The sequence below is a fragment of the Centrocercus urophasianus genome, unplaced genomic scaffold (genome assembly GCF_019232065.1).
Source record: "Centrocercus urophasianus isolate 14NV4802_14NV808 unplaced genomic scaffold, USGS_Curo_1.0 seq_34, whole genome shotgun sequence".
In the NCBI taxonomy this organism is placed as follows: domain Eukaryota; kingdom Metazoa; phylum Chordata; class Aves; order Galliformes; family Phasianidae; genus Centrocercus; species Centrocercus urophasianus.
The window spans coordinates 3,886,277-3,913,927 of record NW_024884911.1 but is presented as its reverse complement, the minus strand read 5'-3'; the positions used below and the strand labels follow the sequence as shown (position 1 = coordinate 3,913,927).

Sequence of the window (27,651 nt, the reverse complement as noted above, 5' to 3'; positions counted from 1 at the left end):
TCCTGCTCTTAATTGTCCCCAGGTGGAGGGAAGCAAACAGCCCACCTATGAGGACAGCCCAGGGCATGCTCTACACACCCCCACTTTGGTTCATGAATCTTCCCCCAGTTTCATTTCTTTGTTTATTTCTACAGTGCTCTCACAATGAGGCAGTGGCTTCTCCTTTCTCCTCCCCACACAGCAGCATTTGTACCTGTGTACTGCTGCTTTTTTAGCCCGTTTCACCAGGTTTTACAGCATGGAAGTGGACTTTGATGTGAATGGAAAAGCTCTGCGTGGAGGCAGCTGCTGCTCCCTCCCCACACCCCCTGTTCCTGAGCTCCCCAATGGAATCACGGAATCATTAAGGCTGGAAAAGACCTTGAAGACCATCCAGTCCAACCACCCTCCACTGCTGACCGCTGTGCAGCATCCCTCAGCACCACCTCTGCCCTTTCCTTAAGCACCTCCATGGTCAGTGACCCCATCCCTTCCCTGGGCAGTTTCATCCTGCCCCATCTCTCTCTCCTTGCCCACCCTGTGCCCCATGCACCCTCCATGCCATGCTCCAGCCTTTGCCCCCCCCCCCCACCCCTCACTCCCTCAAGGTCTATCAGAGGGTTTTTCTCTCCCTGCGCTGACAAAGGGCAGCACTTGGTGACCCTAACCCCAAATTCCCCACGTCACGGATACCCCAGCAATTATCAAATGCTCCCAAGCTCGCTCCATAAACCCCTTTGCTGCCGCTATTAGTATGCATTAACGTTTTATTGGTGTTACAGGATGAAACATCCAGTCGTGCAGCTCCAGTGGGCTTGGGGATTTCCAGCATCCTGCAATATGTATCCGTGCAGAGGAAATTAAAATGTGGATGGATCAGCAAGATACAGTCAAATCCTCTACAGTAATTTGGAGAAGACTAAACTGTGCTGCTAGAGGAGCATATTCCAGGCGATCTAATAGACAGCTGATGGTCTCTGTAACAGCCTTTTTGTAAGTTTTATTCCTGCCTGCAAGGGAGTTTTATCCAAGGGGAGATGTAATACCTGAAGTCACGTTTTTAAGGTGTCTGAACGCAGAGAAAGGCCGACGCTTTGAGGAACGGCCACTTCCAGCAATCAGCTCCTCCCCACACCCAGTGAGTGACACGCTCCAGTATCGTAAAATCTAGTTGGAATTTCTTCATAGCCACCACAGTTCATGGAGTTTGTAGCCCTGGTAGGACATAGCGATGCTCAGAAATATTGGAATGGTTTCTCTTCTAGCTATAGCACACTGTGTATTTCTTTTGTTCTGGATGAAGCTCTAAGTGTTGTGCCTACATGGAGGCCACAGAAGAGCAGTGCCATACCTGGCACCAACCTGGGAGAAATCCACATCGGAATGGCTAGTTTGGGTATCCTGACTGTGCACTGCTTGGATTTCTCTCTCCCATGAGTTTTAGAAACAGAAGGACCGCATGGAACCTCCTCTCTGTTTTCTCTTCTTCCTCCCTCCCTAAGCTCAGCAGATCCCAGGGCACAAATGTAACTGTAACCCACCCACACTGGGATCCCAGCCCCAGTTCCAATGTGCTGAGCGCCTGCTGAGGGATTCGGATGGCCTTTATTGGTACCACTGCAACTGGGAACATGGGGAATGTCCTGTTCCAGTTTCAGCAACAACTGCACGCCCGCAGGGAGCGCTCAGTGCCGGCATCCCCAAGCTTGGACTTTTCAGAGCAACCAGAACCCTTCCACCCCACAAAGCCTCTCCTGGCTGCCCAATCCAATGATGCCCCTCAGGGCTCAGCCCTTGCTGGAGCCCGCAGAGCTGGGGCAGCCCTCCTCCAGCTGGGCTCACTCCAGTTCACAGTTTGGCACCATTTTTACAAGCTCGGTCCCCAGGGCACTCAGGAGTCAGTGAGAAAGGTGCTCACTGCTCACTGCTGAAGGTGAAGCCATGTTAATGAGGACAAACATCTCTTCTCCTGGCTATTGGAGCATGGAACGGCCTCCAGAAGCCCTGCCAGATTCCACACCTGGGCCAGGAAAGCCTTTCTTTGAAGCAACAGCGAGACACCCACGACCTGTTCCATTGCAGAAGGCTCCCACCAGCACGTCGGCTCGGGTTTGGATGAGAAGTGAATACAGCAGCGATGCCACAACACAGTTCTGGCTTTTATTCCTACCACCACCACGCGAGGCTGCTCCTCTCAACTCGTACTTCATTTCTTACCGGCTGTCACGAGCATTTATAAAAGAGGGCTGCAAAGACAGAGGCAGGAAGGCCGGCGCTGACCTGTTGAACACAAAGCAGCAGCAGAACAGCTCACCGCCGGCCCAGCTCTGAGAAGTGCACTGAAAATCCCAGCTTGCTCAATGGGGAGAAACCCACACTACGTCTGCTGTGCTCACCAAGGGAGGCATCCAAATGAACACAAAGATGTTTGACCCAAGATGACATTCCCCACTCCCAGCTGGGCACTCACACGCAGCCGGCCCCGTGCTGACAGAGAAGATAAGAAACCTAAGCACAGCTATGGCAGCTCCCACCGCTCCTGAGAAGTTCCAGGTATAATTTTCTACAGACATCCAACAAAGCTGCTGAGCTAAACTGATGCTGGAAGTGCTGAGTCAGCACCGCCGGCAGGACAGGAAAAACATCTGAAGGAAAAGGGTTCCAGTCCTCAGCCTCAGAAACGCGGCTCAAACGGCCTTTGGTCATGAGAGTCTCTGATCTTCAAGAGGTATTTGGTGGCACATCACCCAGGTGCCAAACCCCAGCCGGGAGGGAGGGGCTGATGGAGCACAGTGGTTAAATAAATAAATCAAAGGCAGAGCACCAAGGGAAGAAAGAGGCTCGCAAGGGAGCAGCCTGGATGTGCTTGCTTCATGCACTTCAACGAGTCGGTTTTGGTGCAAGCATGCAGCCAACGAACAGGCGAGTGGCTCTGCAAAGCATCTTCCCAGCACCACAAAGAGGGAACAAACCCCACGCAGGAGAGACCAACACAGGCACTGGTGCAAAACAGAGACTTTAATTAAAACCACAATGTTGGGGGGGGTTAAGGGGGGGAACGCTCCGGCCCCAGGCGCTGCTGATGGCAGAGCTGTGGGAGAAGAGCTGAGCCCGAGAGCCCATGCTTACTGCTGGGAGCTGGACGGAGGCGAGCAGCCAGGTGCCACCTACTGAGATCCATCTCGCACGGTGCAAGACAAGAATGAGCTGCTCCAAGTCCACAAAGCCCCAGCAGAACAGAAGCACAGATTCAGGCAAGCAAGAGCTACCCGTGAGCCTCTCCCCACCTCCTTGGTGGATCCCAACCCAGGGACACCATCCCTGCAGAGCGGCTGCAGGGGAAGGAAGCATCTCCCCACCCTTTTTTGGTGCTGTATTTCATATTCTGGGTGTCCCTCCCACTACATAGGGAGTGGATGTCGACATTTCCACCCATCCTTTTACGTGGAAGCCCCGTTTCCGTAGGATTACTGGGAGAGATGTGTCCCCAGCCCTGGGGCAGGTTTGGGAAGCCACAGGCTTTAGCTCAGCCCTCACCAGCCAGATGCCATGCAGCCAGTTACAGCGTGGTGACACTTGCCAGAAGCCACACAGCAAGGGAAGGGGATGCAGAAGGAAGAGCCTGAGGTCTGCTCCACCAGAAGCAGGCTCCCAGCAAGCGCAGGGCTCCAGCCCTATTCCCACTTGTAAAGCCAAGATGACACACATCTCATTAACAATTCGAGATTAGAACAAGACTTGAGTCTTCCATTATTTAAAACGCACATCTATAGTTGGTTGAGGCAGCCCTGTCCCACCCAGCTCAGGACAATGGCAGAAAGCTTTGCTTTAGCTCTGCAGCCACCTGCTCCTCGCTTCCTCTTATTTAGCAATGCATCAGCAAAAGGCAAGCAATCAGAGAAGGGACACAGCTGCCTCCAGCCCCAGCCAGAGCTCACCCCCTGCCAAACCCAGCCTGGGAACCCTAAGATCTCCCCTCCCCAGGTTTGTAGGCCACCTCAGCCAAGACATATGGACACAACAGCTCCAGATATTTCTGCCCTCTGAGCGATGCTGGTACTGATCAGGACCACGGCTCCATTCATCCCCCTACCTCCAAGCTGCTGCTGGCACTGGAAGCGTGGTCCTGCTGCCTGGGAAGCACCAGTAGGGAACGATAGAGGGAAGAGAGCTTTCTCCAGATAAAATCTGCTGTCCTGGGCTAATTATGCTTTTTGTTTCCAGCACAGGTACGTAAGTGCATGTTAAGCTGCATGCTTATCCCCATGCTGCCTTCGCTCCAGAGATGCCTCCCTAAAAGGGCAGAGGAACATGCTGCTTTATGGGGAAAGCCATTGCTATAAGGCTGTCGCTGTAATTTATGACCAAGCAGTAGCAACCATGGCCACCTCGTGCCATTGAGGCCAGCCCAGCCCCCAGGCAGCAAAGCACAGAGGAGGAGGAGGAGAGGAGAGCACAGAGGGCAGGTTGGACCCAGATGATCCCTACAAAGCAATGAATGTATGTGAACGTGTGATTCTTTGTGCCCATTAACTACAGAGGGGAGGGAGCCTGAGCAGGTACCACTCAGCAGTCCTTGCACAGCTGTTCCCACAGAGCCCAGGGCTCTCAGCTCTAAAACCAGCTCAGACCTCACAGCCTCCTTGTTTCACACGAGAGGTGGTGCTGTGAAAGGAAGAGCCGGGTGCCCTTGCAGAAGAGATGGGTGGAAGGAGGGAGGTGGCTTTCCTTATTAGGGCTAAAGGAGAGGTGGCACCCTGGGCTCCCCGCAGTTCCCCTTTCCCATTTAAGAACCAAGCAGAGGTGCCCTGCTTACAGACACGTGCAGGCTCACACCTCACCCACTGCAATGGTTTCCAAACCAAACAGCAACAGGAAACTTCAACGAAATTCCAAAAGGGAAATTGCTGTTACCAGCGCATACACACGTGCCTTCCTCCCCTCCACACCCCCTTCTTCCTCCTGGGAAGGAAAGCAGAGGGTTTTGCTGCCAGACAGCCCCTAGTGAACCCCCTTCACTCGCCCAGATCCACACGCGGCAGCAGAGCGGAGCACAGCCCCTCGGTCACTTGTGAAACATCCTCATGGCAGGGCTCACAGGAGGAGCTGCTCAGGTCCCGTCTCCCGTGCAAGGCCGAGTGCTCTGGGTCTGTGGTTGCCAATGAGGATGTGCAGGAATGGATGGGCTGTGGAACGGGTGAGGTGATGAGGAGAGGGTGAGGGGAGGAGGAAGAGTGCCACGCTACGCCTCCGCTGCTTCGGCTCCTCCCGCTGCCTCCTTAGGATGTCACAGGCTGGATGGGGAGCAGGCTGCCGAACTTAAAATGCTGGATCACAGGGAACTTCTCCAGGCACTGCAGGAGGGGAAACAAAGAGGGGTGAGTTCAGCAGATGTCCCCACTGCCCGCAGGCAGACAGAGCTGCGCCCGGCCCTGGGTGTGGGAGGCAATGAGCTCAGGGCCGCTGGCTGAGCTGTGTGCTCGCGTGGGGATCAGTCCCACATCCCTCACCCCACATTCCCAGCAGGCTCTTCAGTCCAGTAACACCTCGTATCCCCATCTCCTTCCTTTTAGCCAGGCTCTTTTGCTTGCTGAAATTCAGGCCGGGAGCATGAGCAGAAGAGGCGTGTTTATGTCAGCAGCTTTCTCTCTCACCACCTTCTCATTGCTCTAGCTGCTCCCTTTGAAGAGCTTCACCCTACAAATCCTTTGAGAACTGCAGAAACCCACAGGGAAGAGGCTCTCCCTCTCCAGGACAGTGCCCACGCTCCAGCTCTGAGCACCATCCTGCAGCCACAAGGCACTGCCCACACTGCATTGCAGATTCTCAGGCCCTCAATAAATGAGCACTAGCAATTTTGCTGCCACGGTTTAAGATGCGATCCTATCCCCAAAAATCCCTCACTCCTAGAATTCCCACTCCCATCAGAGAGTAATGATAGGAGCAAGGATCACAGATCAATCTCACACACCCCCAGCGAGGCAGCTCAGCTCACAGCTGCTTTCTCCAGCTAAGATGGGCTCTGTGCTGGAACAGGAACATCCCTGCTGCTCACCTCCCCACCACGGCAGGAAGACCAGCAACTGCTCTCAATGACCACGTCCAAGTTTCCCAAAACTTGCCTGTCAGAGCTGCTCAGAGCTTTATTCTTTGAGTCATTACGGGTTCAGACTGCCCAAAAACTCATGCAGAGCACGGAATGGATTCAGATCCACACAAACCTCAGCAGCATGTGTGCATCAATTCAATAGCTACATCTACACTAATATCAGCCACGTTACCCAGGGCTGTGCTGACCAGAAGGGCTGCAGACCTCCTCACTGTGCTGCAATGGGAACTACTCTTCTACATGGGACATCGTGTCCAGCAGAAGGAAGAAGCAAGTCCTGCTACAAGTAATGCACATCACCTTCTAAGCTTCCCAAACACTTCCCAAAGGCTCAGAGCAGCCAGCATTTCCCAGCACAACCACTCCAGCAAGTCCTCAGAGGAAACAGCACAGGATAGCAGTGACGTGAAGCAATAATGCAGAGAAATGAATACTGGAGATGCTGATGGCTGAAAATGTCATCCCAACTGGTTCCAAGGAGTCCCACGGAAGACTTGACTGCTTTGGACTCCTGATGGAGACACTTTACCACCAATGGGAGGAGCAAGAATCCTCCCCATTTAACACACCAATAGCACAAGGAGAGATGAGCAGAGAAACTTCTCTCTCTATCAGGGCTAGGACAATTTCTCTGGGTTATTAAAGGCTCCAGGAGACAGGACACTTCTGTGTCACCTGCAGGTGAAACTGATGCAGCCAATACTAGCTTGACAGAGGCAACAAGCTTATTCCCTCCTTCCTGTCATCCCAATTGTGCCAAAGTCCTGGCTTGAGACTCAACTGGGGAGTAAATTCCTGCATCATATCCAACCTTTAAAGATGGATCTGGGACTAGATTAGTTACAATGGAAAGTATTTCCCATCTGACTGCAGTGGAGAAGGAAAGGTCAGGAGACTCAAAAGCAGGCTCAGGGGAAAAACATCAAGGCTGCTACTTTAACCAGACTCCATTCTGTCGACTTCTTCACTTGTCTTTGAAGGAGAGAATAAGAAAAGACCTTGCACTTCCAAGCTAACACTTCTGCACCCATTATATTTATATTACAGACACATTTGGGATTTCATAAGTACATGGAGCAGAAGATATGTTGCCTTGAATCTGCTCTCTGTCCACAGACCCTGTAACCAGCATCCCAGAGAGCATGGATCCAGGCAGGAGCACATGGATGTGCTTAAGCATTGTGTTGGTTGTTTAAAGCCTTCCTATAGAGGGGACACAGAAGAGCCAAAGCATTCACACTGCATTTTAAACAAACCAGACCCGGGAACTGCTGCACTTCTGCCAAGCAAGAGTGGTTTATGAGTGAGCACCTGATTTCTGCTGGTCTGCTCCAAGCAACTGAGCTTTTTGCCTTGCTGCCTCTGCACAAAAGCAGTCAGCACTGAGCACTTCCCAGTCACTGCCACACTGTTGGTTGGAGACTCCATCCTGGATTTCATCTGATCTAATTACAGTGTGTGAGCAGAGGGTGAAGATGCAGTAGGAAGAAGGGGGCGAGGAGAAAATCTTGCTCTCACATTAGCCAGCTTGACAAGGAAAAAAACACGTTACAAACCCAAACCTTCCCTCTTCCCTCCCTCCAAACCCAAGTACTGTCACAGATCTTCACTGAGCTCCAGGCAAACAGCTTTTGTGACAGTACGTGGGGCTGTTGGCTTACTTATCTTCTGCTAACACTGACAGTGCCTAACTAGAGAAAGACAGCAAAGGTGAAGGCAACGCAGCTGGGAACATCCAGCAGACACTAATGCTGTGATTCTAAGGTGATGTCCACACTCACCCCTCCTCCCCAGCTGGGCAGGAACTGGCTGAGACAGCAGTGGGGTGGGAGGCTCCCCTAAGCAGATACCAGGAATCAGTGGGAACTCCCCACTAAGTTTCTCCATCCAAGCAAATGTAGGCACCATGCTGTGCCAGGACAAAATACTGCTGCATGAGGACCATACTTAAGATCAGTCCTTTAAGATTTACTAATGTTCGTGAAGCAAGAAGCTAAATTTGAAGTCACACAACAGTTCAGTTCACTCAATGTCTTCCATACCTTATCCTAAATTTGTGCTGTTACTCTTCCCAGCAGCTTTCACATTCTCCCCCAACACAGCCACATCTCTGGGTGTTTCTAGAAACCCACCAGCATCAGGTTCAGCATTTCCACAGAGAATGTAATCTGCTATTTAACATAAAAACATTAACAACCATGGCCTCTCCCACACCCTGATGGGTTCCCAGAGTTGTACTGTTCACAGACGGCCAGGTAAAACTGCCAGCACACAGTGACCCCAAAACACCAGTGAACATCCCCTTGCATTGTGGGCACGTCCCTGCCAAGCTCCAGAAGGAAACAACCAAGCAGAAACAGGGCACGTTGGGCACCCAACCAGCACAGGACAACATGGGGTGCCTGGGGGATACCCAGAGGAGAGAGAAGATCAAAGGCAGTGCTGCGGAGGAGGCAACAGCCCTTCAGCAGTGCTCTCAGGACTGGGGGCTCCCCCTGAGACCACTTTCTCTCACACCAGAGCCTCCAGTTCTGGGTTCCCAGGAACGCAGTGGTTCCGTGCTGGAGCTCTGAGCCAGGGCAGATCCAGAGGGGCAGCACAGAGGGACCCCATGGGAAGCTGGGAGGAAAGCTGAGCTGGGGGCGGAAGGAGCCAGCGGGCCTGGGAGTGACACCTCGCAGATTAGAGAGGTATGTGGCCTGGAACCTAAACACAGGATGTGAAGCACAGAGGAAGGGCTGGGGGAGGGAGCGCACCAAGTTCGGCACAGTTAACTCCTTTGTGCTCTAGAGCTGCCCGCCCAGCCTTTGCCCCACGTCCCAGCAACAAACAGGAGCATGGTTGGCTTGAGCAGAGACCACAGGGTGCAGGAATAACTCCTTCAAGCCCTACCCAAGGGGACTGATGCACCTCCCACAGTGGGCAGCTGTGTATGTAATCCATTGCTCAGGCAGGGCCAGCACAGTGCTGACCTTCCAAGCAAGAGATGCTGCTTCTCAGTCAGTTCCTGCACAAGGCCCCAGTATGGCAGTTTCTGTCCTGCTTCCCCAAGCTCAGGGTTAGCTTGAGCAGGAAGGAGATAAGGAACAGCCAAAATTGCCCAGTTCTCTCAATCAGGGTTTGCCAGGAAAGCCTGCAGAGCCCATGGAGAACCACCAAGCCCCACTGGAGGCTGTACCTCACTGATCTGGTGCACTACGTGGGCAGGACTCAAAGCCAACAGAGACAAGACAGAGCCAACAGAGCAGAAGGCATTCAACCTGCTTTGGTGCTCCTGAAACATGGGATGGAGGTTTAAACCAGGTCTCGTGCAGCTGGGAAAACAGAAGTGTAGGAATCAGAAGGATGAGTGCGTCAAAGCATTGGTCTTAACTTGGAGACCTGAGACTTGTACTATGGAACCACAAGAACTGGCAAAAGCCACGTCTGAAAGAAGGGCTGTTTTGGGACTGGTTTGTGGCAAACATTGTGCAGGCAGGAGCCGTCTTCTGGCCAGCAGCACCTTCTTCTGAGCCACACAGCAAGGAGCACAGCTGGCTGTGACAGGCCCCTGCACCAAAAGGCACGAGGTGCAGGCAGCAAAAGGCTGATCCGCAGCAAAGCAGAGACAAGGACCTGTGTGGCCATTGGGCAAGCATGAACCAGCCTCCCCTTACCCACCCGCAGTGCTCACCTCTGCCTTGTACATGCGGATGAGGCCCTGGTTGACCTTAGACCAGGAGGGTACGGCACTGATGTTCCAGAGCTGGTTGGAATGCTCAGCAAAGGGGCCCGTCTTCATCTGAAAGAGAGCCGAGAGCAAGGCTGAGGAGCAGGGCCATGCAGGAGCTCTGCACCAGTGGTGACTCACATTCACCAAGCTAACATTCCCACCAGCCCTGTGAGCCACACGCCAGCCACCCCACCATGCTGTCCCTCCTTCCCCCCCAGCTGCAGCCACAGTGCATGAAGGTCCATCTCCTCACCTCCCTGACAAAATTAAGCCTTTTCCTGCCACACTTCTCTAATCAAACCTTCCTATGCACACCTCCCTGTTGATGGCTGTGTTATAAAACCCCACATAAGTCCTATTCTCCCTCCAAGGAGAGCTTGGCTTAACGCTGTTCCAATTCTACCCAGAAACCTCCCTGTTCAGCACTGCTGGGCTTTCCAAGAAAATGACTCATTCCCCATTCAGATAATCAACAAGCAGCACAGACAACCATTGCTGCCTTCCCTGTATGCAGAGGGCAGTGCAGGTCAGCAGCAGCCCTGCGCCCACACCTGGGAGAGGAGGGGACCCACTGAAGCCCAACTCCAAACAAGCTCCAGAGCTGCAGCTTGCCTGCTTGCAGCCACACACCTCAGGGTGTTTTTTTGTTTAAGCACTCTGGCGTTCCTCCTCCCAGGAAGAGGGGTGTGGAGGAGGAAGGACAAGGGAAAAGCTGCAATCAGGGATGGTTGCATGCAGATTCCCTTGGTGGCTCTCTCTCTTCTTCTCCACGAACAAAAACAGACCCTCAGGGAGAGGAAGAAATATAACGCAGCCTCTCTGAGTGAGCAAAGTTCCCATGACATCAGAAACCACAAGGCCGAAGCTCACGCTAGAAAGGAGCATGGGGAGAGAGGAATCTCTTGGACGCTTGCTCTCAGCTCCAACAACCAACTCCTTCCCTCCATGCACACAGAGGCCTGGCATGTGGGTGGGAAAACAGCCTCCAAACACAGTGCTCTAAAAGGAAGCGAGGCTGCTCGATTCGCTTTGGGAAACTGCTGCTGCCCTTCTGCAAGGTCTGCATGGCATCAGCTGGCAGTAAAAAAAAAAAAAAGAGGAAAAAAAAACCCCAAAACATTACCTGGAGGACAACAAGCTTCAAATGGGCTGACCTCAGGCTGCAGCTGTTTTGCACAGACCTGTCCCCATTCCCCTCTATCGCTCTCATGGGCAGAAGAATGAGTGATGAGCCACCGAGCCATCCCCGCTCCCCTCCGCCGTGCATGTTTCCCTTGCAGATACAAGATGAAACATGCAGATAGACAAAGCACATCATCATTTGACAGAGCCGGCGTGCCATCAGGCAGGAGGATTTGGCACTGGCGGGCACCACAGTACAGGCTGCACGTGGCAGGGGAGCAGGGAGCATGCGTGTGGCTGAGCCCCATGTGCTGGGCAGCTCGGTGGGCACAGAGCTTCCCCTGGTAAGGCTGAGTTGCTGATATGCTTTTCGACGCCAAACCTTCCTCCAGCACTGCCATCCTTCGTATGGCACAGCTTGCAGCAGCCCTCGCACGCGTGCTTTGCTTTCCTCCTCATTCCTGAGCTGCAGCAGACTATCAGGGGGCAGCCAGCTCAGCCAGCCGGCCCCGCGCTCCAGCCCTGCTGGCTCCATAAGCCCCTGGCACAGTTGTGACCGCAGCCCACTGGACCCTGCGTGCCCAGCAAGGGGAGGCATGGCTATTGTTTCTAAGTGGGGCGGAGGGGAGAAAGGGGATGAGGGAGAAAATGAGCTCATTCCACCCACAAAGGGAGAAGAGGGAGAGAAACAGAGCGAGCTGGGGGGAACGAGAGCGGCAGCGAGCGCGCTGCAGTCCCGCAGTGACCCCAGGGGAACGGAGTGAGTCAGAGCAGCCATATTGAGCAGGAAATTACTCACAGACGCTGCGTTCCTGCCTCTCAGTTCCCAAGAGAATCAGCCTTTTGTAAATGGTTCCTCTGTCAGTAACTGGGGGAGGGGGACGGCTGAAGCTGTGCTTTCCTGTCAGCTCCTTCCCTTCCAGCCGAAACCCGAGCCCTCCCTTCCCAAACCTCCAAATTTAGAAGCCAGATTGAAGATGAAATTCTTGCTGCCTGCCCTGGGCTCTTAAAGCAACACGGCCCCAGCCTCGCGCCTCCAAACGTGTCCTGCAGGAAGGTGCCTGGGGAGGCGACTGTTTCAGCAGGCTTTGGTTTCAGCAGGGTCAAGAGGTGGCAGCCTCTGCTCTGGTTTTGTCCCATGCTGTGCAAGGACAGCATCCACACGGTTTTTGCAATCCTCAGAACCCTTCCTTGCATTCAGAGCACAGAAGCAGGCAGGATCCCACTGTGGCAGCAGCACTGCTGGCTCCATCACATGCTGGGATGGTTCCAAACCAACCTCACACCCTGGGGCATCTCCCTGCAGCCTGCCTCAGCAGAACAAGCTGACAGCAGGGGATAGCTTGAGCTCTAGCCACCTCCATAAGCCTCCTGTTCAAGGACCAAGCATTAAAAACACCCCTCAGGTTAGCCAACAACAGGTCAGCTTGCATAAAGCTTGCTACCATTCATGTGCAGCAGGGTGGCACCGCAGGGCGGAGGCTTCAGCAGGTTCAAACTGGACATCATCTCCCTGTTACTTTAAGAGTCTGAGGTTTAAATATACACGTGGCAAACACCACCACGGCATACATTCATATCCCTGAAACGTCACCCAGAGGCTGAGAAAAAAATATCTGCTCAAGAGAATATTCTCTTGGTTGAAAGAAAACAACATAGCCTGGTCACAGCTTGCTGAAACAAAACCTGTTTTCAGGTTAGTAAAACCTACCAGACTCACAAGGGGACTGCTGCAGTGTTTGCTATTTGCTCTACACCTTTACAGGAGAGCTGTTTTCAGATGAATAGCTCAGAAGGAAATCATGTCATTCATTTATTAAAATCATGAATCCCTTGTACCTTTTTCCCCCCGTTATTTTTGTTTTGTTGTTGATTTTGGAGAAAAAGCAGCACTCAGGGCTGCCCCAGCCCCCCCTAGTGGCAGGAACAAACTTTCTGGGCATCTGAAGGAGAAAAATCCTATTTTAAAAAGAAAAACCTTATTTAAAAACAAAACAAAATAATAATAATAAAAAAAACACCAGTGCTTGCATGAATATGGATTGCAAACACTACACGTCTGATGATTCAGCTTGTGGCAATCTCTGTGGCTCACACCAGAGAGGAAGCTTCCCTGCCACCAGGTGGCACTGAGGAACTCAATAGAAAAAACTCCACGATCCCGAGCAAGTGTGCAAAAGAGAAGTGAAATCACTTGTTAAAAATGCCTACTGAAAAGGTACCTTTCTGCAGGCAAAAGCGGAGTGACCTGAAGCAGTCTGGTGCTGTGTATTTTAAACTGTTCACGTCGCCTGTGCACTGCAGAGCCCTCTGCACACGTGAAGAACTGCGTGCTCTGACATTTTTAACAGGCTAGTGCTGTCTGGATAGTAGAGAGGAAGAAAACAAAACGCATCTTTGCTCCCACTTCCCATGAGGGTGAAGCAGGAGCGGATTTCCTGTCCTCAGCTCAGTCTCTTCACCATCCACAGCACAATTTAGCTCTGCACTGAAGGTGAAATCCTGCGAGCTGAACACTGACAAACCCTACAGGATTCAGCACGACTTGATGCTGCACCTCCTGGGGTTTGGGCCAAAGGCTCCTATGAAAATTTCCTACATGAAAGGCTGAGTTCACGCTCTGTAACCTCCCTTCTCATCTAATCAGTAAATGAGAGAAGCAAGGAGGGGGAAAAACAAACAGAACAAAGGGGCAGAACTGCACTCCGTCCTTCAAAATTAATCCCATCAACTCCTCCTTGCCATAGACAGGAAATCCCTTGCCACAACAGAGCACGTGGTTCTCACTGTCCCTGCCCAGACCATGCAGCAAGGTGGACAGTAAAAGCAGGGCCAGCTGAGGGAAACCATAAACCCCTTCATTTAAGAACACTGCTGGTGGTTGGCAACACACTGAGTATCAGCAGCCCAAGGGCCCTACAGAATTTGAGCAGAAATGTGCTGCTGATAATGGTCCTGAGAACAGCTGGGCTAACCAAGCACTCTCTCCCCTCCAGATTATTCACGCGTTTAATGGAGAATCTGCTCTGATCTGGAGAAGACGAAACTGCACAGAGGTATGGGAGTCTGCCCTAAGCAAAGGGAGGCCCAGGCAGTGCCCAAGGACTGGAGGGAAGGGAGGTTATCTTGGCAAGCCCAGCTGCTCTGCAGCTCCCACTTCATCTTTCTAGCACACTTGCTAGCACCAGTCTTCTCCATCCAAGTTCCCACTGCCTGATCCAAGGCTATTTGTTTGCTCTTGTTACAGCTCCCTTCAATAGCAATCCACAGCCCATCTCCCCTGATCACACTTTCCCCTCAATATTCCAGTTTGAACTCATTCAAGGAGAGCACCTCAGACACAACAGTGGTTTTTCTGCACAGCTCTGTTACAGCAAACAGAGGAGGAAGAGAAAACCAGAGCCAGAGCTAACTGCCTAGTATGAGAAGAACTTTCCTGTGGAAAAATCCTCACCTCTGTAATGAAGAGGATGCACTCCAGGAACATGAAGTCCTTATGGTTTTCATTTACCACCTTCTCATCCACAAAGTGTCGAGGCTCTAGATTTGGATGGTCTGAAAAGAGTAAAAGACAACAGAAAGTAACCTGCATGACATCCCCTTCTGAGACCAAACTCAGTCAGGCTTTGTCCCATCCCTCTTTCACATGAGGTCTCTCCCACCAGAACTTTTCAGAAATCAGCACAGAGCCACTGCCTACCACCTCACCTCCACTGCCGTAGCAGTGAAACTGGTAAACTCCCCAGGGCAGAAAACGTGTACTCTAGTGCCAAAACCAGAACTCCCTTCTCAAAAAGCTTGTAGTCATTGCAGGTGTACTGTACATGGAAGCTTTCCACCTCCTGGTCTAAGCAACTAGCTTTATTTGGAAACCTGAGAAAAAAATCCAAGCCCCAAGCAAACTCTGCTGCTGTATTACACACAAATCTGACACATTTGAATTTAAAAGTCAGTCTCAAGCCCCATTATCTCTGCAACCCAGACAGACAGGGCAGAGGGCAGGCTGGGACATGAGCAGATTTTCATTAGTACCTATCAGCTGGGAACTGCCCCATATGAAAGGTAGAAACTGGAAGTCATCCAAGCCCCAGACGCCCTGGCTGCCAGCAGGTTCCATCCTGTAGGTCTTCTGAAGTTTTCGCATTACTTCTAGGTACCTGAGACAAAAGAGAGGGAAGAGTTCAGACAAGGCTGTGTTCTGGACTGTAGACACAAAATCCAGATCTCTGCCTTCACACGGGAGATCCCAACAGACCATCCACTCTTGGAGGGCCCCATGCTCACTTTTGAACCCAACAGAAAAGCATGGATCAGGTTTAACAGCTAAATAAGCACCAAAAGTTGGTCCCAGGAAAGAGCAAGTGGCCCAAGTTAACAGAAGGAAAAGGATGAGCTCCCAGAGCAAGGCCCACTTTGACTGCAATCAATGAACATTCAGGATCACCTCTCTTCAAACAAGTTTTCCAAACCTTTGTAACCAGGTGGAAAATTAAAGCTGGAAGCACTATTGAAGGAGATTGTTTTCATGCCAGAGATGCAAATTGCAATAGATCTCTGGACTCCACATGCCAAGTCTGGTGGTTTTATAGTGATAAAACTCCACCTCCTGGGCTGGAAACACATCTTGGGGGCAGTGGAGGCCTGCCAGCTTCACAGATTACTGTTTTAATGCCTGAAGAGATGTAACATCTGACCAGATATTTCTGACCATCACAGAACTTCATCCAAACACTCTTACAGTATCAGTAACATTCCAGAAAGGCACACAGCCTCTAATAGATGATGTGCTATGCTCTATTAAAAAGCACATCTGCTTCCTAGATCTGTCTTCACTTTTTTCATTCTGCCCTTCTGTGTAGGCCAGCAAACCCTTCAGCACTCATGTTCTTTAGCTAGGCATAGAAGCCCTTGTTTTATGCAGCTCATATCCCAGCTAAAGGACCTCCTTATAGTTTCTCACTCCCAGATGGGTATGGATGAGTGGAAGGAAGAGGCCACAATCAGCCCAACCTACAGGAGTACGATGTATGGAACACGTGCTAGTGTCTCACACATCTCAGACAGCTGGAAGGGGCTGTCTGGGATCTGCCCTCAAGTGGCCCAATGTTTCCAGCCCTTCTCCTTCTGCTATCTCACCTGTTAAATACTTTAAAGACAATGGCCATCTGGTCATCCACTCTGAGAACACCTATTTTGCAGAGGCAGCAGAGAAAGGCTGCAAACGCAGCTTCATGTCCTACAGTGAAAAGAAATGAGATGTGACACGGGTGTTTCTGGTCCTGAAGACAACCTTATGGCGAGTACAGCAGCTCTTCAAAAATCAAAGCAGTCACATTCCCACAGAGGAAGCCCCTGCCCACTGTCCCCGATGTGCTGCCTTATCCTGTTACAGGAGCTGACAATATTTCATCCCCACACAGCACCCACCCAAAGTACCCCTTCCAGATATTCACAAGGTGGTTATTAACTCTGAGAGAAAAGTTCTTGAGGAAATGCAGCTCCAAGTGGGGGTGCTGGGAGCAAGGCAGGGCCTTCCTGGGAGCTCAGCACAGCAGTGGGATGTGGAGCACTGCAGAGTGGCCTGCTCAGAGGATATGAGAGAACTTCACATCTGCAAGTAAACAGACTTCCTCCCACTTAAAAATATCTGTGTCGGAAGGATGCAGATCCCATGATGCTGGCAGGAACAGACCGTCCCAGAAGGTACTGGGATCTCTGGCTGACCCTCTGCAGCTTGGCCCTCCAGCTAACAGCAGAGAAGAGAAACAACCAGCAAAATCAGAGCAACGTCTTTTTGTGGAAGGGACCACAGAACCAGGATCAACAGCTCCACGTGGCAAAGAAGTGCAGCTCCCAGTGTAGGAACAAAGTACATTCATATTCCAGTCACCCTCAGTTAGAACACTTGGGACACTTGATTGGGACACACTGGAGGGGAGCAAAGGCTGAAATTCCTTCCCTGAGCTGACAAAACCCATGCGTGTGGGTCCCTTTCCAAAGACAACATCTCCCCCTGGTGCCAGTGAGCTGCAGCTTTCCTAGCAAGCACTGCTCGGCTTCCAGCTCTTCATCCTTTAACCCAAGTCCTCTTCCTCCTCCCCTCCCTGCCCAAATCTGAAGCCATCTTTCTTTGTACCCACAGCATCCTACTCTTCTGACCTTTGGTTAGCACACCCATCTCAGCACACCTGTCCTCCAGACAGAGGAGCAAAGCATGCAGTAACCACATGGTTTCAAACCAAAGATTCTGCATTTAGGTCTAACTGAAGCCAGAGTGGTTACTCCAGCCTGCAATTCACTATCTTCCCAGGTACAAAATGCTTCAACATTCAGACTTTAAAGTCCTTCTCTACTCAGCAGTGTCACCTCCAAGGAGCACCAAACCCCGAGACACTTCCTGCTGTCTGCAACCTTGCTCCCCTTACTTCCAATATAAGTAATTACATTTTATTCCTCTAAGTTGTCTGTTGTGGATCAGCTGTGCAATATTGCTATATGCAGTAAAGCTACTCCTACAGTTCATCCCAGAATGGCCTGCACAGCTTGATTCATGTTTCCTCAGATGAGACATGTGAAGAGTGTCACAACCCACAACGAATGCTGGGTGAGGAAGAAAGTGTTTGTAGCAAACTGACACAGAGAAAACTTGCTAAAACATATTTAAATACACCCAGCAGCAGGCTCCAGAGGGTCACTACCCAAAGGAGAGCAGTCTCAGCCACTGAGCATGCTCAAGCAATAAATACCTGTGCCATAATCAATGCGGGTAGAGTTCCCCACGGATTCTTTCAGGTACACGGCCACTTCTGGTGCAGCACTGGCCAAATGTTTGGGGATCACTGTTGCCACCAAATTTTCTGCTTCCTGGAAGACACAAAAGACTCCCCCAAGTGAGTGTACATCTGTCACAGTCCCCACGGGCAAGACGATGCTCACACACTGATGCAGAGGGGGGATCTACAATGGTGCACTCTTACATATGTAAGAGCCAGCAATGACAGAGGAAAGTATTTGCCTATTCTAGAAGCAGAGAAATGGAATAACTCTGGGAGAGCTCATCCTAACACCCATCCAGGCCACATGTATCCTGCAGAGGGGGGGAAAAAAAGAAAAAAAAAATACATCAGCTCAGTTACCCACTGGTTCACCCACAGGACCAAAGCATTAACAGAGCAGCAGACCACCTGCAAAAGGACATTCCTGCTTGGACTCTGTGCCACCTCCAGAGCTTGGTGCAGGGCATGTAGTCTGAGTTGAAGAACATCAAGCAGTTTCACAACCCTCCTCTGATCTTCTCTGTCATCTGTTCGCTAATAGTTACAAAGCAAAGGTCTTCCTTGGGCTTGAAGGACCCCAAAGGCTGATTCAGGACTTGGAAACTCATCAAAGAGCATTTACATGGACCATATGGTCTCATAAGAGGTGAAGACAGCAACAGATCAGGAGTAAGTGATATATATCAAGAGAAGGATCCTTCTCAGCTTGTCTGCACAACTCCTTTGTAGACTGCTCACTTGCCTCACAATGATGGAATCACTCTGTTATCCCTGCTAAACATGCTGCCCTCTGTAGGAGCTGCATTTAACATTGTACATGAAAGACATACTCACCTGGTCTAGTTTGGCATACCAAGTCCTGAAGGCTTTGTTCCCAAAGCGAGAAGGTTGATCCACTGGTGGGGTTTCATCGATCCATCTGTCAAGGGTGTTCAGAAGAGCCACCAGCTTTTCAATTGGCTACAGAGAGAAGAAAAATGAGGGGTCATGGTCTGTCATGAAACAGAGCAATTCCTCAGGCCTCTGCCCTGGCTTGGAATTGTTGAGGCCCACACTGCCCTCCTTAAGGGTGGAGGGCAGGAACAGGATGTGCCAACTTTCCCCAGAATGCACAATGGCCAGGCAATCCTCCCTCTCCTCAGATCAGCCCAGTACAAAGCCCAGCCTGAGGCAGTCTCTCCAGTCGCCCACACAGCCTTTCATCAGCTGCTACAGTACTATGCTCTAAAACCTCAGGGAGAAGAGCTAAAGCAAGCTCCTAGCTGTAGGACACACAGGGCTGAGTAGCAGGGAAGTGTCACACGATTCAGGGATCTCCAACAAAACTCAGTCTCTGCATCTTCAGGGTCCTGTGTGCCCAACACAGCACATACCATACAGCCACAGCACGTACCATACAGGTCTTGAAGGTAAACTTGCCTTCTCAAGGCCTCTAATCCTGTCCTGGAACATCTCAGGAGCCAGGATTTGCAGAGAGGATGTTTGCATTTGTACAGCACCCAGCACAACAGGGCCAAATCTCAATTCAGCATTCTTAGAGTAACCACATTGCTTCAAACTTGCACCAGCCAGACTGCTAAGGCAGCTCCAACCCCATGATAGCCAGTGCACGTTACACCTTGCACAAGTGCACAGGCAAAATGCAGTCCATCAGGAGGATGAAACAGCCTGGCTTGCCCCAACAGCCTCATCAGAGCAAGGATGAGAAGCTTTGGGTTCTAAGAAAAACATCTCAGTACAAGAACAATGCTGATGGGAAGGCAAAGACAACAGCAAGGAAAGAGAGCTGATTTCTTGCATCCAGTGCTAGAAGGAAAAAGTGAGGAACGTGTGTATGATTTAGGAGAGAGTGACTGGACAAGGCACACCAGCAGCCACAAAAGAAAAGCAGCGAGACCCAGAGAGCCACAGGCAACACAGTATGGTGTCTCAAGCACTGTAGGCCACTGTTTTAGAAGCTTCAAGCAGTTTCATTAGGAGGCTCTGCTGACAACCCATGGAGCCTGCCAGAGGGTCTGGGATTCCCCTTGCCCAAATAAATACAAGCAGTCAGTGAGCCATCAAATGCCACAGCAGCTGGCCAGGCCCTGGGCAATGTAGGCTCCTCTGTCTCGAGAGGAGATTCCTCCTTCAAGGGGACAAAGAGGACAGCAGAAACAGCGGCTGGTTTGACTTTGCTGGAGGCATCGACCGTGTGAAGCCGGCTGGTCTCCTGGGCTGTGGTTCAATTCTTCCTGCTGCCTGCCGGGAGGATGAAGAAAGAGCCGAGACCAGCAAGTTTCCAGCCCTTGAAGTGCTACTTGAAGGGGGTGGGGAGGAGACACAGCCACGGCCAAGCTGGACAGCAATCCCTGCTCCCTCTGAACCCAGGAGAAACAGCCTCACAGCAGCACAGTATCCCTCTGGCAGCACTCCTTGGAGCTCAGGATGTGGTGGGATCAGAGAAGGACAAGGATCCACTCGTTCCACAGGACTTCAGCACTTGGCTGACGAGCAAGGCCAGGGGCTGAGAGGAAGGGCAACACCTCACCTGAGCACACCAGGAACACAGGGGACCAAAGCACAAGTGTGCTGAGGGACAGAGGTCCTCTGGGGAGGCTGCATGCTTGTGCCAAGGATCTGCACAGACCAAGGCAGCACAGCCCTCTTTGCTTCAGCCCAAAATGCTGCAGAAGCTTAGCACCTCCCCACTGCAATGGGTCGGGTTTGGACTCAGCTCCATCCCTTCCTGGCTATTGCATTCCCTTCCAATTAAGCAACAGCATCCTCAGCACCGGGTTGCATTAAATAATTAAATCGTGCTGGTGATTTATCCGCCGGCACCAGCAGCTCATTACAAGCAGCTCCCGTATTTCAAACCCCTCTCAGCAAGCACTCGGAGCTGCCTGGATAAATGGTTGCTGAGGGTGGGTTCCTTCCCCCTCCCCAGATCTGCCCGCAGGCCTCGGGGGGGCGCAGAGTCCAACCTCCCCTTCCCCACTCACTTGCTTTAAAAGGATTAAAAAGCGCAGCCCCACTGAAGGCGGGTGAGCAGGACCCAGCTGCAGGCTCAGCCGTGCCAATAAATAATTAAAGAGATGCGGCTCGGTTTGGGCTCACGGCCCTTTGAAAAGGGGTTATTAAAAGCAGCAGCTCCCATTGTCCTGCAGAGGAAACTTGTGCAGCCGGGGCTGACCCCAGCAGGGGGAGGGAGGGGAGCAGCGGGGCTTACGGGAACACAACCATCAGCACCACTGCAACCCTGTTTTGCCTGGCTGGGTTTTTAAGCTCTATTTTTGCTTTACCTTTCCAGCGATCAAAGCAAGGACAGCCACCGCGCCCCCCCTTGCTCTCTTTGCTCTTCCTGTTGTGCTGATTTCGCATCGCCTTGACCCTGAGCCTGCCGCCGGTCCCAAAGGAGAGCTGCAGAGCCTCGTGCAGAACAGAGACCTGCCAGCATCACTCCCAGCAGGGACAGGAGGAGGTGCTGCAGAGGCATCAGAGCAGCCAGGGCCGCCCGCAAGGAGCAAACCTGATCCTGGGGCAACTCGCACCCTACCAGAGTGGGGAGCTGCTGAAATTAGGCCATTTGCTGCTTCCCTTTACAGAGCAGAGCAAGCCACGAGGCCAGCCAGCTTCCCCCAGTACTGCTGGGCAGTGGGCTGCTTAAGGGAAAGGTCTGCCCCTCGCACAGCCAGCATTAACCTCTCCCCTTGCTGCGCTGCTGCTCCGAGCAAAGCCAGCTCTGAAAGCCCACCGCAGGCTGCAGCCCAGCACCCGCTGCACAGATCCCATGTGAGAATTACTCCCTGCAGGAGAAGGCAGGTCACGGCCTGCTGATGTCACACAGCCCCTGCCAGATACAATGCCACAGTGCTACACAGCCACCCAATGTCTCCAGCAAAACTCCAGATCTCTCAGAAGAGGAGCAAGCTCAGCCAATCTCAGAAGGGGCTCAGCCCCCAAAGGACCAGGCTCTCACTCCAGCAGGCTGTTTGCTACCAACACACACCACTACAGAACCTATTAAGCTGTCTCTTTCAAAGCAGAACAGACCATGCTTGCAAAGCAATACAGTCAGTCGCAGAGGATACGCATTCAGCGGAAAGGATTCCAGGAGGTCATTGCCAAAGGAAGGCATCTCCAGCATTTGATCAGGGAGGAAGATGGGACAGCACAAAAGCACATCAGCAGCAGGTACGGGCAAAAGAGAAGAAAGCAGAGCAGAGATGCAAGCAGAGGCCACAAGGGGCTGAGCCTTTAAAAGCAAAGATAAGCAGTTTGATCTACAAACAAACCTGCATGAACAGGCAACCTCATCAACAAGGCGACCCAGGGGATGCTCCACCTGTGCCTCCAGTCTCGGGTTATTGCTCTCCCCCACGCGAGGGGAATGGGACATGTTCCCTGCCACATCCCCAGCAGCCAGGATCACATCTCTTGTTTATTGCCCATACTGGGGCTGCGGGTGGATCAATTCACTCCAAGAGGGACCCGTGCACAGACACAGCCTGACAGCCTCTCCGAGGGGGTGGAAGAAGAGGGAGTTTTTGTTCCTTCCTTTTGTTCATTTTTAATGCTTTGTTTCCCTAGAACCAGCTCTGTGAATGAGCAAGATTATGACAAAGGCAAAACTCAAAGGTGAAATACAAACAGTGGAAAGCAAGAGTGGCATTTGACGGCCCATTCTACCGAATTAAAGGAACAAAGGGTGGACACAAAGCCTGTTAGAGAGGCATTCGTTATCCCTGATCCCCCCCATGAAGTACAAGCAAAGTTTCTCATTCACACATCGTTCCTTGAAGGGAAGGCTGGACTTTACATGCCCGTTCCAGACACAAATGGCTAGGTTAAAGATCGTTGTAGGCTGCCTTCCCACACAAGAATGAATCTATAAACGCACAGGCCCAGCCTGCTTTCCATTCCACCTAGATCTTCTCTAGCCAGACCGTTCCCAGCTGTCTTGCACAGCTGTGATAAGCTCAAACAGTAAAAAGATACCAAAGAATCTCCTCATTCCAACACGGAACAAGGGAGGAGAATTCAGCATGCAACATGGAAGCACATGCTCTGCAGATCACTGCAGCACCCATAGCGACCTCAGAACAGTCTACATGTGGCTGGGGGAAGGCAACAGCAGCAGGGGAGATGCTCTCCCTCCCTTTCTCCCTCCCTCCCCTCTGGCAGCCCCACTGGCTCCAAAACACCACGCCATGTCCCTGACAAGGACATCAGAACCGGCCCAGCACCACATAGATGAAGTCACACAGAGAAGCAGAGGGAGAAGCAGGAGCAGTACAGACTTCTCTGCCTTTTGGCTGCAGCCAGGAGGGAATATCACATCTACAAAACAACCCTGGTTGAAGCCAGACTGTAAAATCAGGGCCAAAGCACACCCCTTCTGAAGCTTCCTTTCCATCACCAGTTTCTGTCCATCTGTAGCTTGCTCCATTTCCTACCAGCAAGCACACAGTGCCTCTGCACCAGGCTGACATTTACATCCCCAAACACAGCCCAACTATATTTATTCTCCCAGATAAGTTGTCAGCTCATCCCTTGCTTAGGAGATATTCACTGTAGAGACCAAAACAAAAAAAAATAAATCAAAAGCAGCAAAAAAGGAGAAACAAGCAGATCTAAACTCCCCTCCTACCTCTGAAACGTTGTATTCACAGGTCAGTTTCCTGCCCTTGACACCTTCGTTCAGGGTGAGGATGAAGCCCATGTAATCTGCGTATGCCTGCAAACACGTCCAAAAGAGCAAGGTGTCAGTGAGTACCCACAGTCTGTTTGAATAAGCACTGCAGCATGACCGTGCTCCTGCACACCAAGGGAACCCTTCCCAGAACACAGCATTGCTTTCTTGGAGACAGCCAGGGCACAGGGCTTGCTGTGAGGTTATTGCTATTTCTGGCAGACCTTGAAGGCAGATGGTGATTGCACCAACAACTCTGCATTGCTGAAAAAATTATGGAGAGAAGAATTCTAGGAAAGCTCACACCGCCCTGAAATCCTTCTCTCAGCTCCCTGCCTCTTATCAGGTCAAATTCACACTCCCTGGCTCTGCAGAATCTCTGTGGTGTCCAGACATCCCGTTCCGCATTTCTTCTCCCAGACCTGTCATTATCTCCTCTTTTCTCCTTCTGTTCTCCTGCATACATGCATGATGGAGAAGTGGGAGACAGCCCAAATTCCTCACCGCTGTGCTGCTTTTGAAATATCATATGCAGAACAGCTCAGTAGCTCTAAGTCTGTGGAATGGTTAGAGTAGCACACTGCCAACTCTTGCTCCTTGGGACCCTGTCACACAGAAGTCCAGAGAGGAGCAAGTCCTCAAACCCAGAAGATTTAATAAAGGAAACTGCAATCCCCAAGTTTGCTAGAGAGCTGGTTACAGTAAGGTGCTCACAAGACATTAAGCAAGATTTTGTTCCTAAACAGCAGAACGAACAGGAGAAACAAGTCTGGGCCATCACTGCCATCTCTTAAAGGCAGAGAACAGAGAATCTGCCTGTTCCACCAGCCCCACAGACACCATAAACAAAAATTACCCAGTAAATTGAAGGCTTTGGCTCTAGAGCCCTTTCCAGTACAGCACGGTGGGAAGGCACCAGGAATCAACTCACTCTGATGTCGTAAGAGGGCCAGACAGCCACATCACATTCAAGCTGAATTCAAACAGCTCTGGGTAAAGCTAGTACCTCACAACATACAGGTTATGTGGGGTGAAACAGTTACCACTTGGCATGCCAGCAGGGAGCAGTAATAATTCTTACACCTCTCTTATCTCCTTCAACTTTTGGGCTCTCCGGGCTCCTTTGTCTGAGCATTTGACACCTCACTGCCAAGTCATTTTCCTACCAACAGGCAGCGACTCCTGCTTTAACACACATCAATTAATTTCCCATGGCTTGCCCAAACCTGCTGCACACCTAGAGGCAGTTACCAGTCCAGACTCAGCTGCCACTGCAACATAATAAGCACTTACCAGTTTTCCCTGAACCCACAGACATACCTGAGAGCGCTTCCACTTGCCCATGTCAGAAACCATGTTTATCTCCTTCCTGGGGATCATGAAGCTCTGCTGGAGAGGAGGAGCCATCTCCTCTGAATTGCCTGGGAGATGCAAGAAAGAGGTGAAACAGAGGCAGTGGGGGGGCAGCAGTCCTCTAACCTTCCTCTCATAGAAAGCAACATTAATGTCCCAGGAGACTGAAAGCAAGCAAATATCTCTGCCCATGCCTTTATCTCACCAAGTCCTGCTCACCAAGCAGTATCCTCTCAATAACATTCCCTTGGGGACACTTGATGGCTTTGGAAGGTTGCATTATGTTCACTGTCTCTACTGAAGATGAGTTCCCCAATCAGAGAGAGAAGCCTGCAGGAGCTAGCAGTGATAGCATTCAGCTAGTTTCACTATTTCTAGGGTGAAGCCTTGGGTCATGCTCAAGAACTAAGCTTTCCTGACAAACCACCTGTTCTCAGGGTGCTCTCCCTGAGCTGCATTCCCTTAAGAAGTACAATTCCTGCAGACAACACAAGAGCAATTCAGTAGATGGCAGCCCAGAGCAGCGCTCCCCACTCCAGAAGCACTGAGGATGCTGGCTCGCAGCACCTTAAAGATCGACACTACAAAGATCATTTGGAGGCAGTTCGCAGTCTTCTCTGTAAGCACGACTTCTACCATGGAATCAGTGACTATCCCAGTTGGAAAGGACCCACGAGGACCACCGAGTCCAACTCCTGCCTCCACACAGCAGCACGAGGCAGCAGAGCAGACAACTGTTAAAGAAACCAAGGGCTCATGCAAATTCATGAATTCTATCAGGGCCAACCTGCTCACCACATGAACCCCAGAACACCTGCAGGCCTCTGCCTGCTCAGCACCAGGAGCAGCACCTCAGCGACCGCACAGCGCAGTGCTCCACGGCACCCATTGGAACTCCTTGAAATGTCACTATAGGCTGCATTTCCAGAAAAATACCGCCCAAGAGCAAAGGCAGCCCCTATGTGTGCAGAGCAGGGAAATGGGAACCCAAAGTCCTGGGAAAGAGGGAGGATCTGCTATCACAAAAGTTTAGGAAATCATTCAGGACGGAACTTCTCCATGCTGCGAGCTCTCTGTCTGAGGACCGATGTCAGCTCCTCGCCTGTCCCACCTGCCCGCGAGTTCTGCTTAAGAGAGATTGAGGGACCACACAGGAAGGTTGAAGGGGATGCCGTGGCTCCGCTCCTCCAAAAACCCAGCCGACAACTGAGAACCACCGCTTCGGAGTCCCTTTTCAGAGCAGCGTCCGACACGAGCACGGCGGATTCCTCCGGGCCGAGGAGCCCCGGCTCGCACCGCCCGGCCCGCCCCGCGCTGCCGGCCCACGCTCGGCTCGGCTCGGTCCGCCCCGCTCCCCGCTGACACCGCTCCGCTGCGGACACGCAGAAAGGAGCGACGGCTGTGGGGGTCCCGCTGCCGCGAGATGAACCCCGATCCCCCGCCAGCCCTCGGGGCACCGCAGCCCCCGGCCCTGCTCTCACCTGCCCGCCGCTCGCTCTCTGCCATTTTCCCGGAGGCCGCTGCCGCCGCTCTCACCCCTCAACTCTCACCTCTCACCCCGGACGCCGAGGCTGCCGGCGGCCATCTTTGAGCCGGGCACGCGCAGCCCGGCCGGCCGGCCGGCCGTGTGGTTGGCTGTCTGACCAACAGACCTCCCTCCCGACCGCCAGTTGTGCCGTTGCCTACTCGGAGGGTGTGGAGGCGGCCGTGCTCGAACAAGGCGCCTCGCCAAAGCACCGAGAGGGTAGCCGGCAACGGGAGAGCCGCCTCGCCGCTCCGCCTGCGCTCGCTCTTCTGACAGCGGTGTTGTGCCCTTTCCCAAAATGGCGGAGCCGGCTTCGCCCCGCACTAAGATGGCGGCGTAGCGGCCCCGCCCCTTATTGGCCGAGCGGGGCGGTGGCGCCCGGTGTCGCCGGTGTCCTTGCGGCGGGCGGCGGCGGCCGGGAGCGGAGCCATGCTGGGCTGCGTGGCGAGGGCGGCGGTGAGTGCGAGGCGAGAGGGACGGGATGGAGCGCGGGGTGCGTGAGATGGCGGCCGGGCCTCGCCCCCAGCCTGAGGGGAGCGGGGGGCGCGGGTGGTGTCCCCGTGTCGCTGAGGGGTGCAGGCAGGGGATGGCAGCCTGCAGGCCCTGAGGCCCGCCTGGGCCTTGGCATCGCTGCTGGGCAAGATGTCCGTGAAGGTTGGAGAACGGCTCTCAGATCCCCAGGCCCAATCCCAGCCCACCGACACGTCCCTCAGTGCCGCATCTCCGCGGGTCTGGAACACCTCCATGCATGGTGACCCCAGCAGCTGTGCAGGGTGGGCAGCTGCGTCAGTGCAGCACTGCTCCTTTGAGAAGAGACGTTCTGGACACGCTCTGGAGCCTCGATGTCTTTCTAGGGACCCAGAACTGGACACAGCACTGAGGTGCAGCCCCCCAGTATGGGGCCACAGTCACCTCCCTGCTCCTGCTGGCTGCACTATTGCTGATACAAACCAGGGTGCCATTGGCCTTCTTGGCTACCTGAGCACACTGCTGGCTCATGTTCAGCTCCAGATTCTTTTCCTCTGCATACCATTGCAGCCACTCTGCCCCAAGTCTATAGCACTGCGTAGGGCTGTTGTTGCCAAAGTGCAGCACCCAGCCCTTGGTTTTGTCAGAGCTCACTGACACCGCTGTGGATGGCAGGGCAGGAGGCAGTGTAGGATAGCGTCAGCTCTGTGGATTCACTCCATGAGGTGCTTTCTCAGCACTGGTTGCCTCAGGGCTGGAGGGGGCTCCAGTTTCTAATTTAAAAAGACAAACACAATCTGACACTACACGTTGTGGCTGTGCTGGGAATCAGACACCGCTCTGAAATCCATCCTGCCCCCAAGCCTGCAGGTGGACTTCGCATCAGCTTTACACACTCTGGAAAAGGTCACTTGCTGTACTGGAACGTGGCCT

General features: G+C 52.4%; 1 protein-coding gene across 1 annotated transcript; it reads right to left on the bottom strand.

Moving 5' to 3' along the window:
• Positions 1 to 2,979: 2,979 nt before the first annotated feature.
• On the bottom strand, positions 2,980 to 26,313 carry PTPA (protein phosphatase 2 phosphatase activator). Its single transcript, XM_042830922.1, has 10 exons — positions 26,207 to 26,313; positions 24,693 to 24,793; positions 23,331 to 23,417; positions 18,533 to 18,658; positions 17,669 to 17,786; positions 16,059 to 16,158; positions 14,955 to 15,079; positions 14,377 to 14,477; positions 9,762 to 9,869; positions 2,980 to 5,333 (listed from the first exon to the last, which is right to left on the bottom strand). The coding sequence occupies exons 1-10, from the start codon at positions 26,229 to 26,231 to the stop codon at positions 5,259 to 5,261; spliced, it is 966 nt and encodes a 321-aa protein (XP_042686856.1). The 5' UTR covers positions 26,232 to 26,313; the 3' UTR covers positions 2,980 to 5,258.
• Positions 26,314 to 27,651: the final 1,338 nt, after the last annotated feature.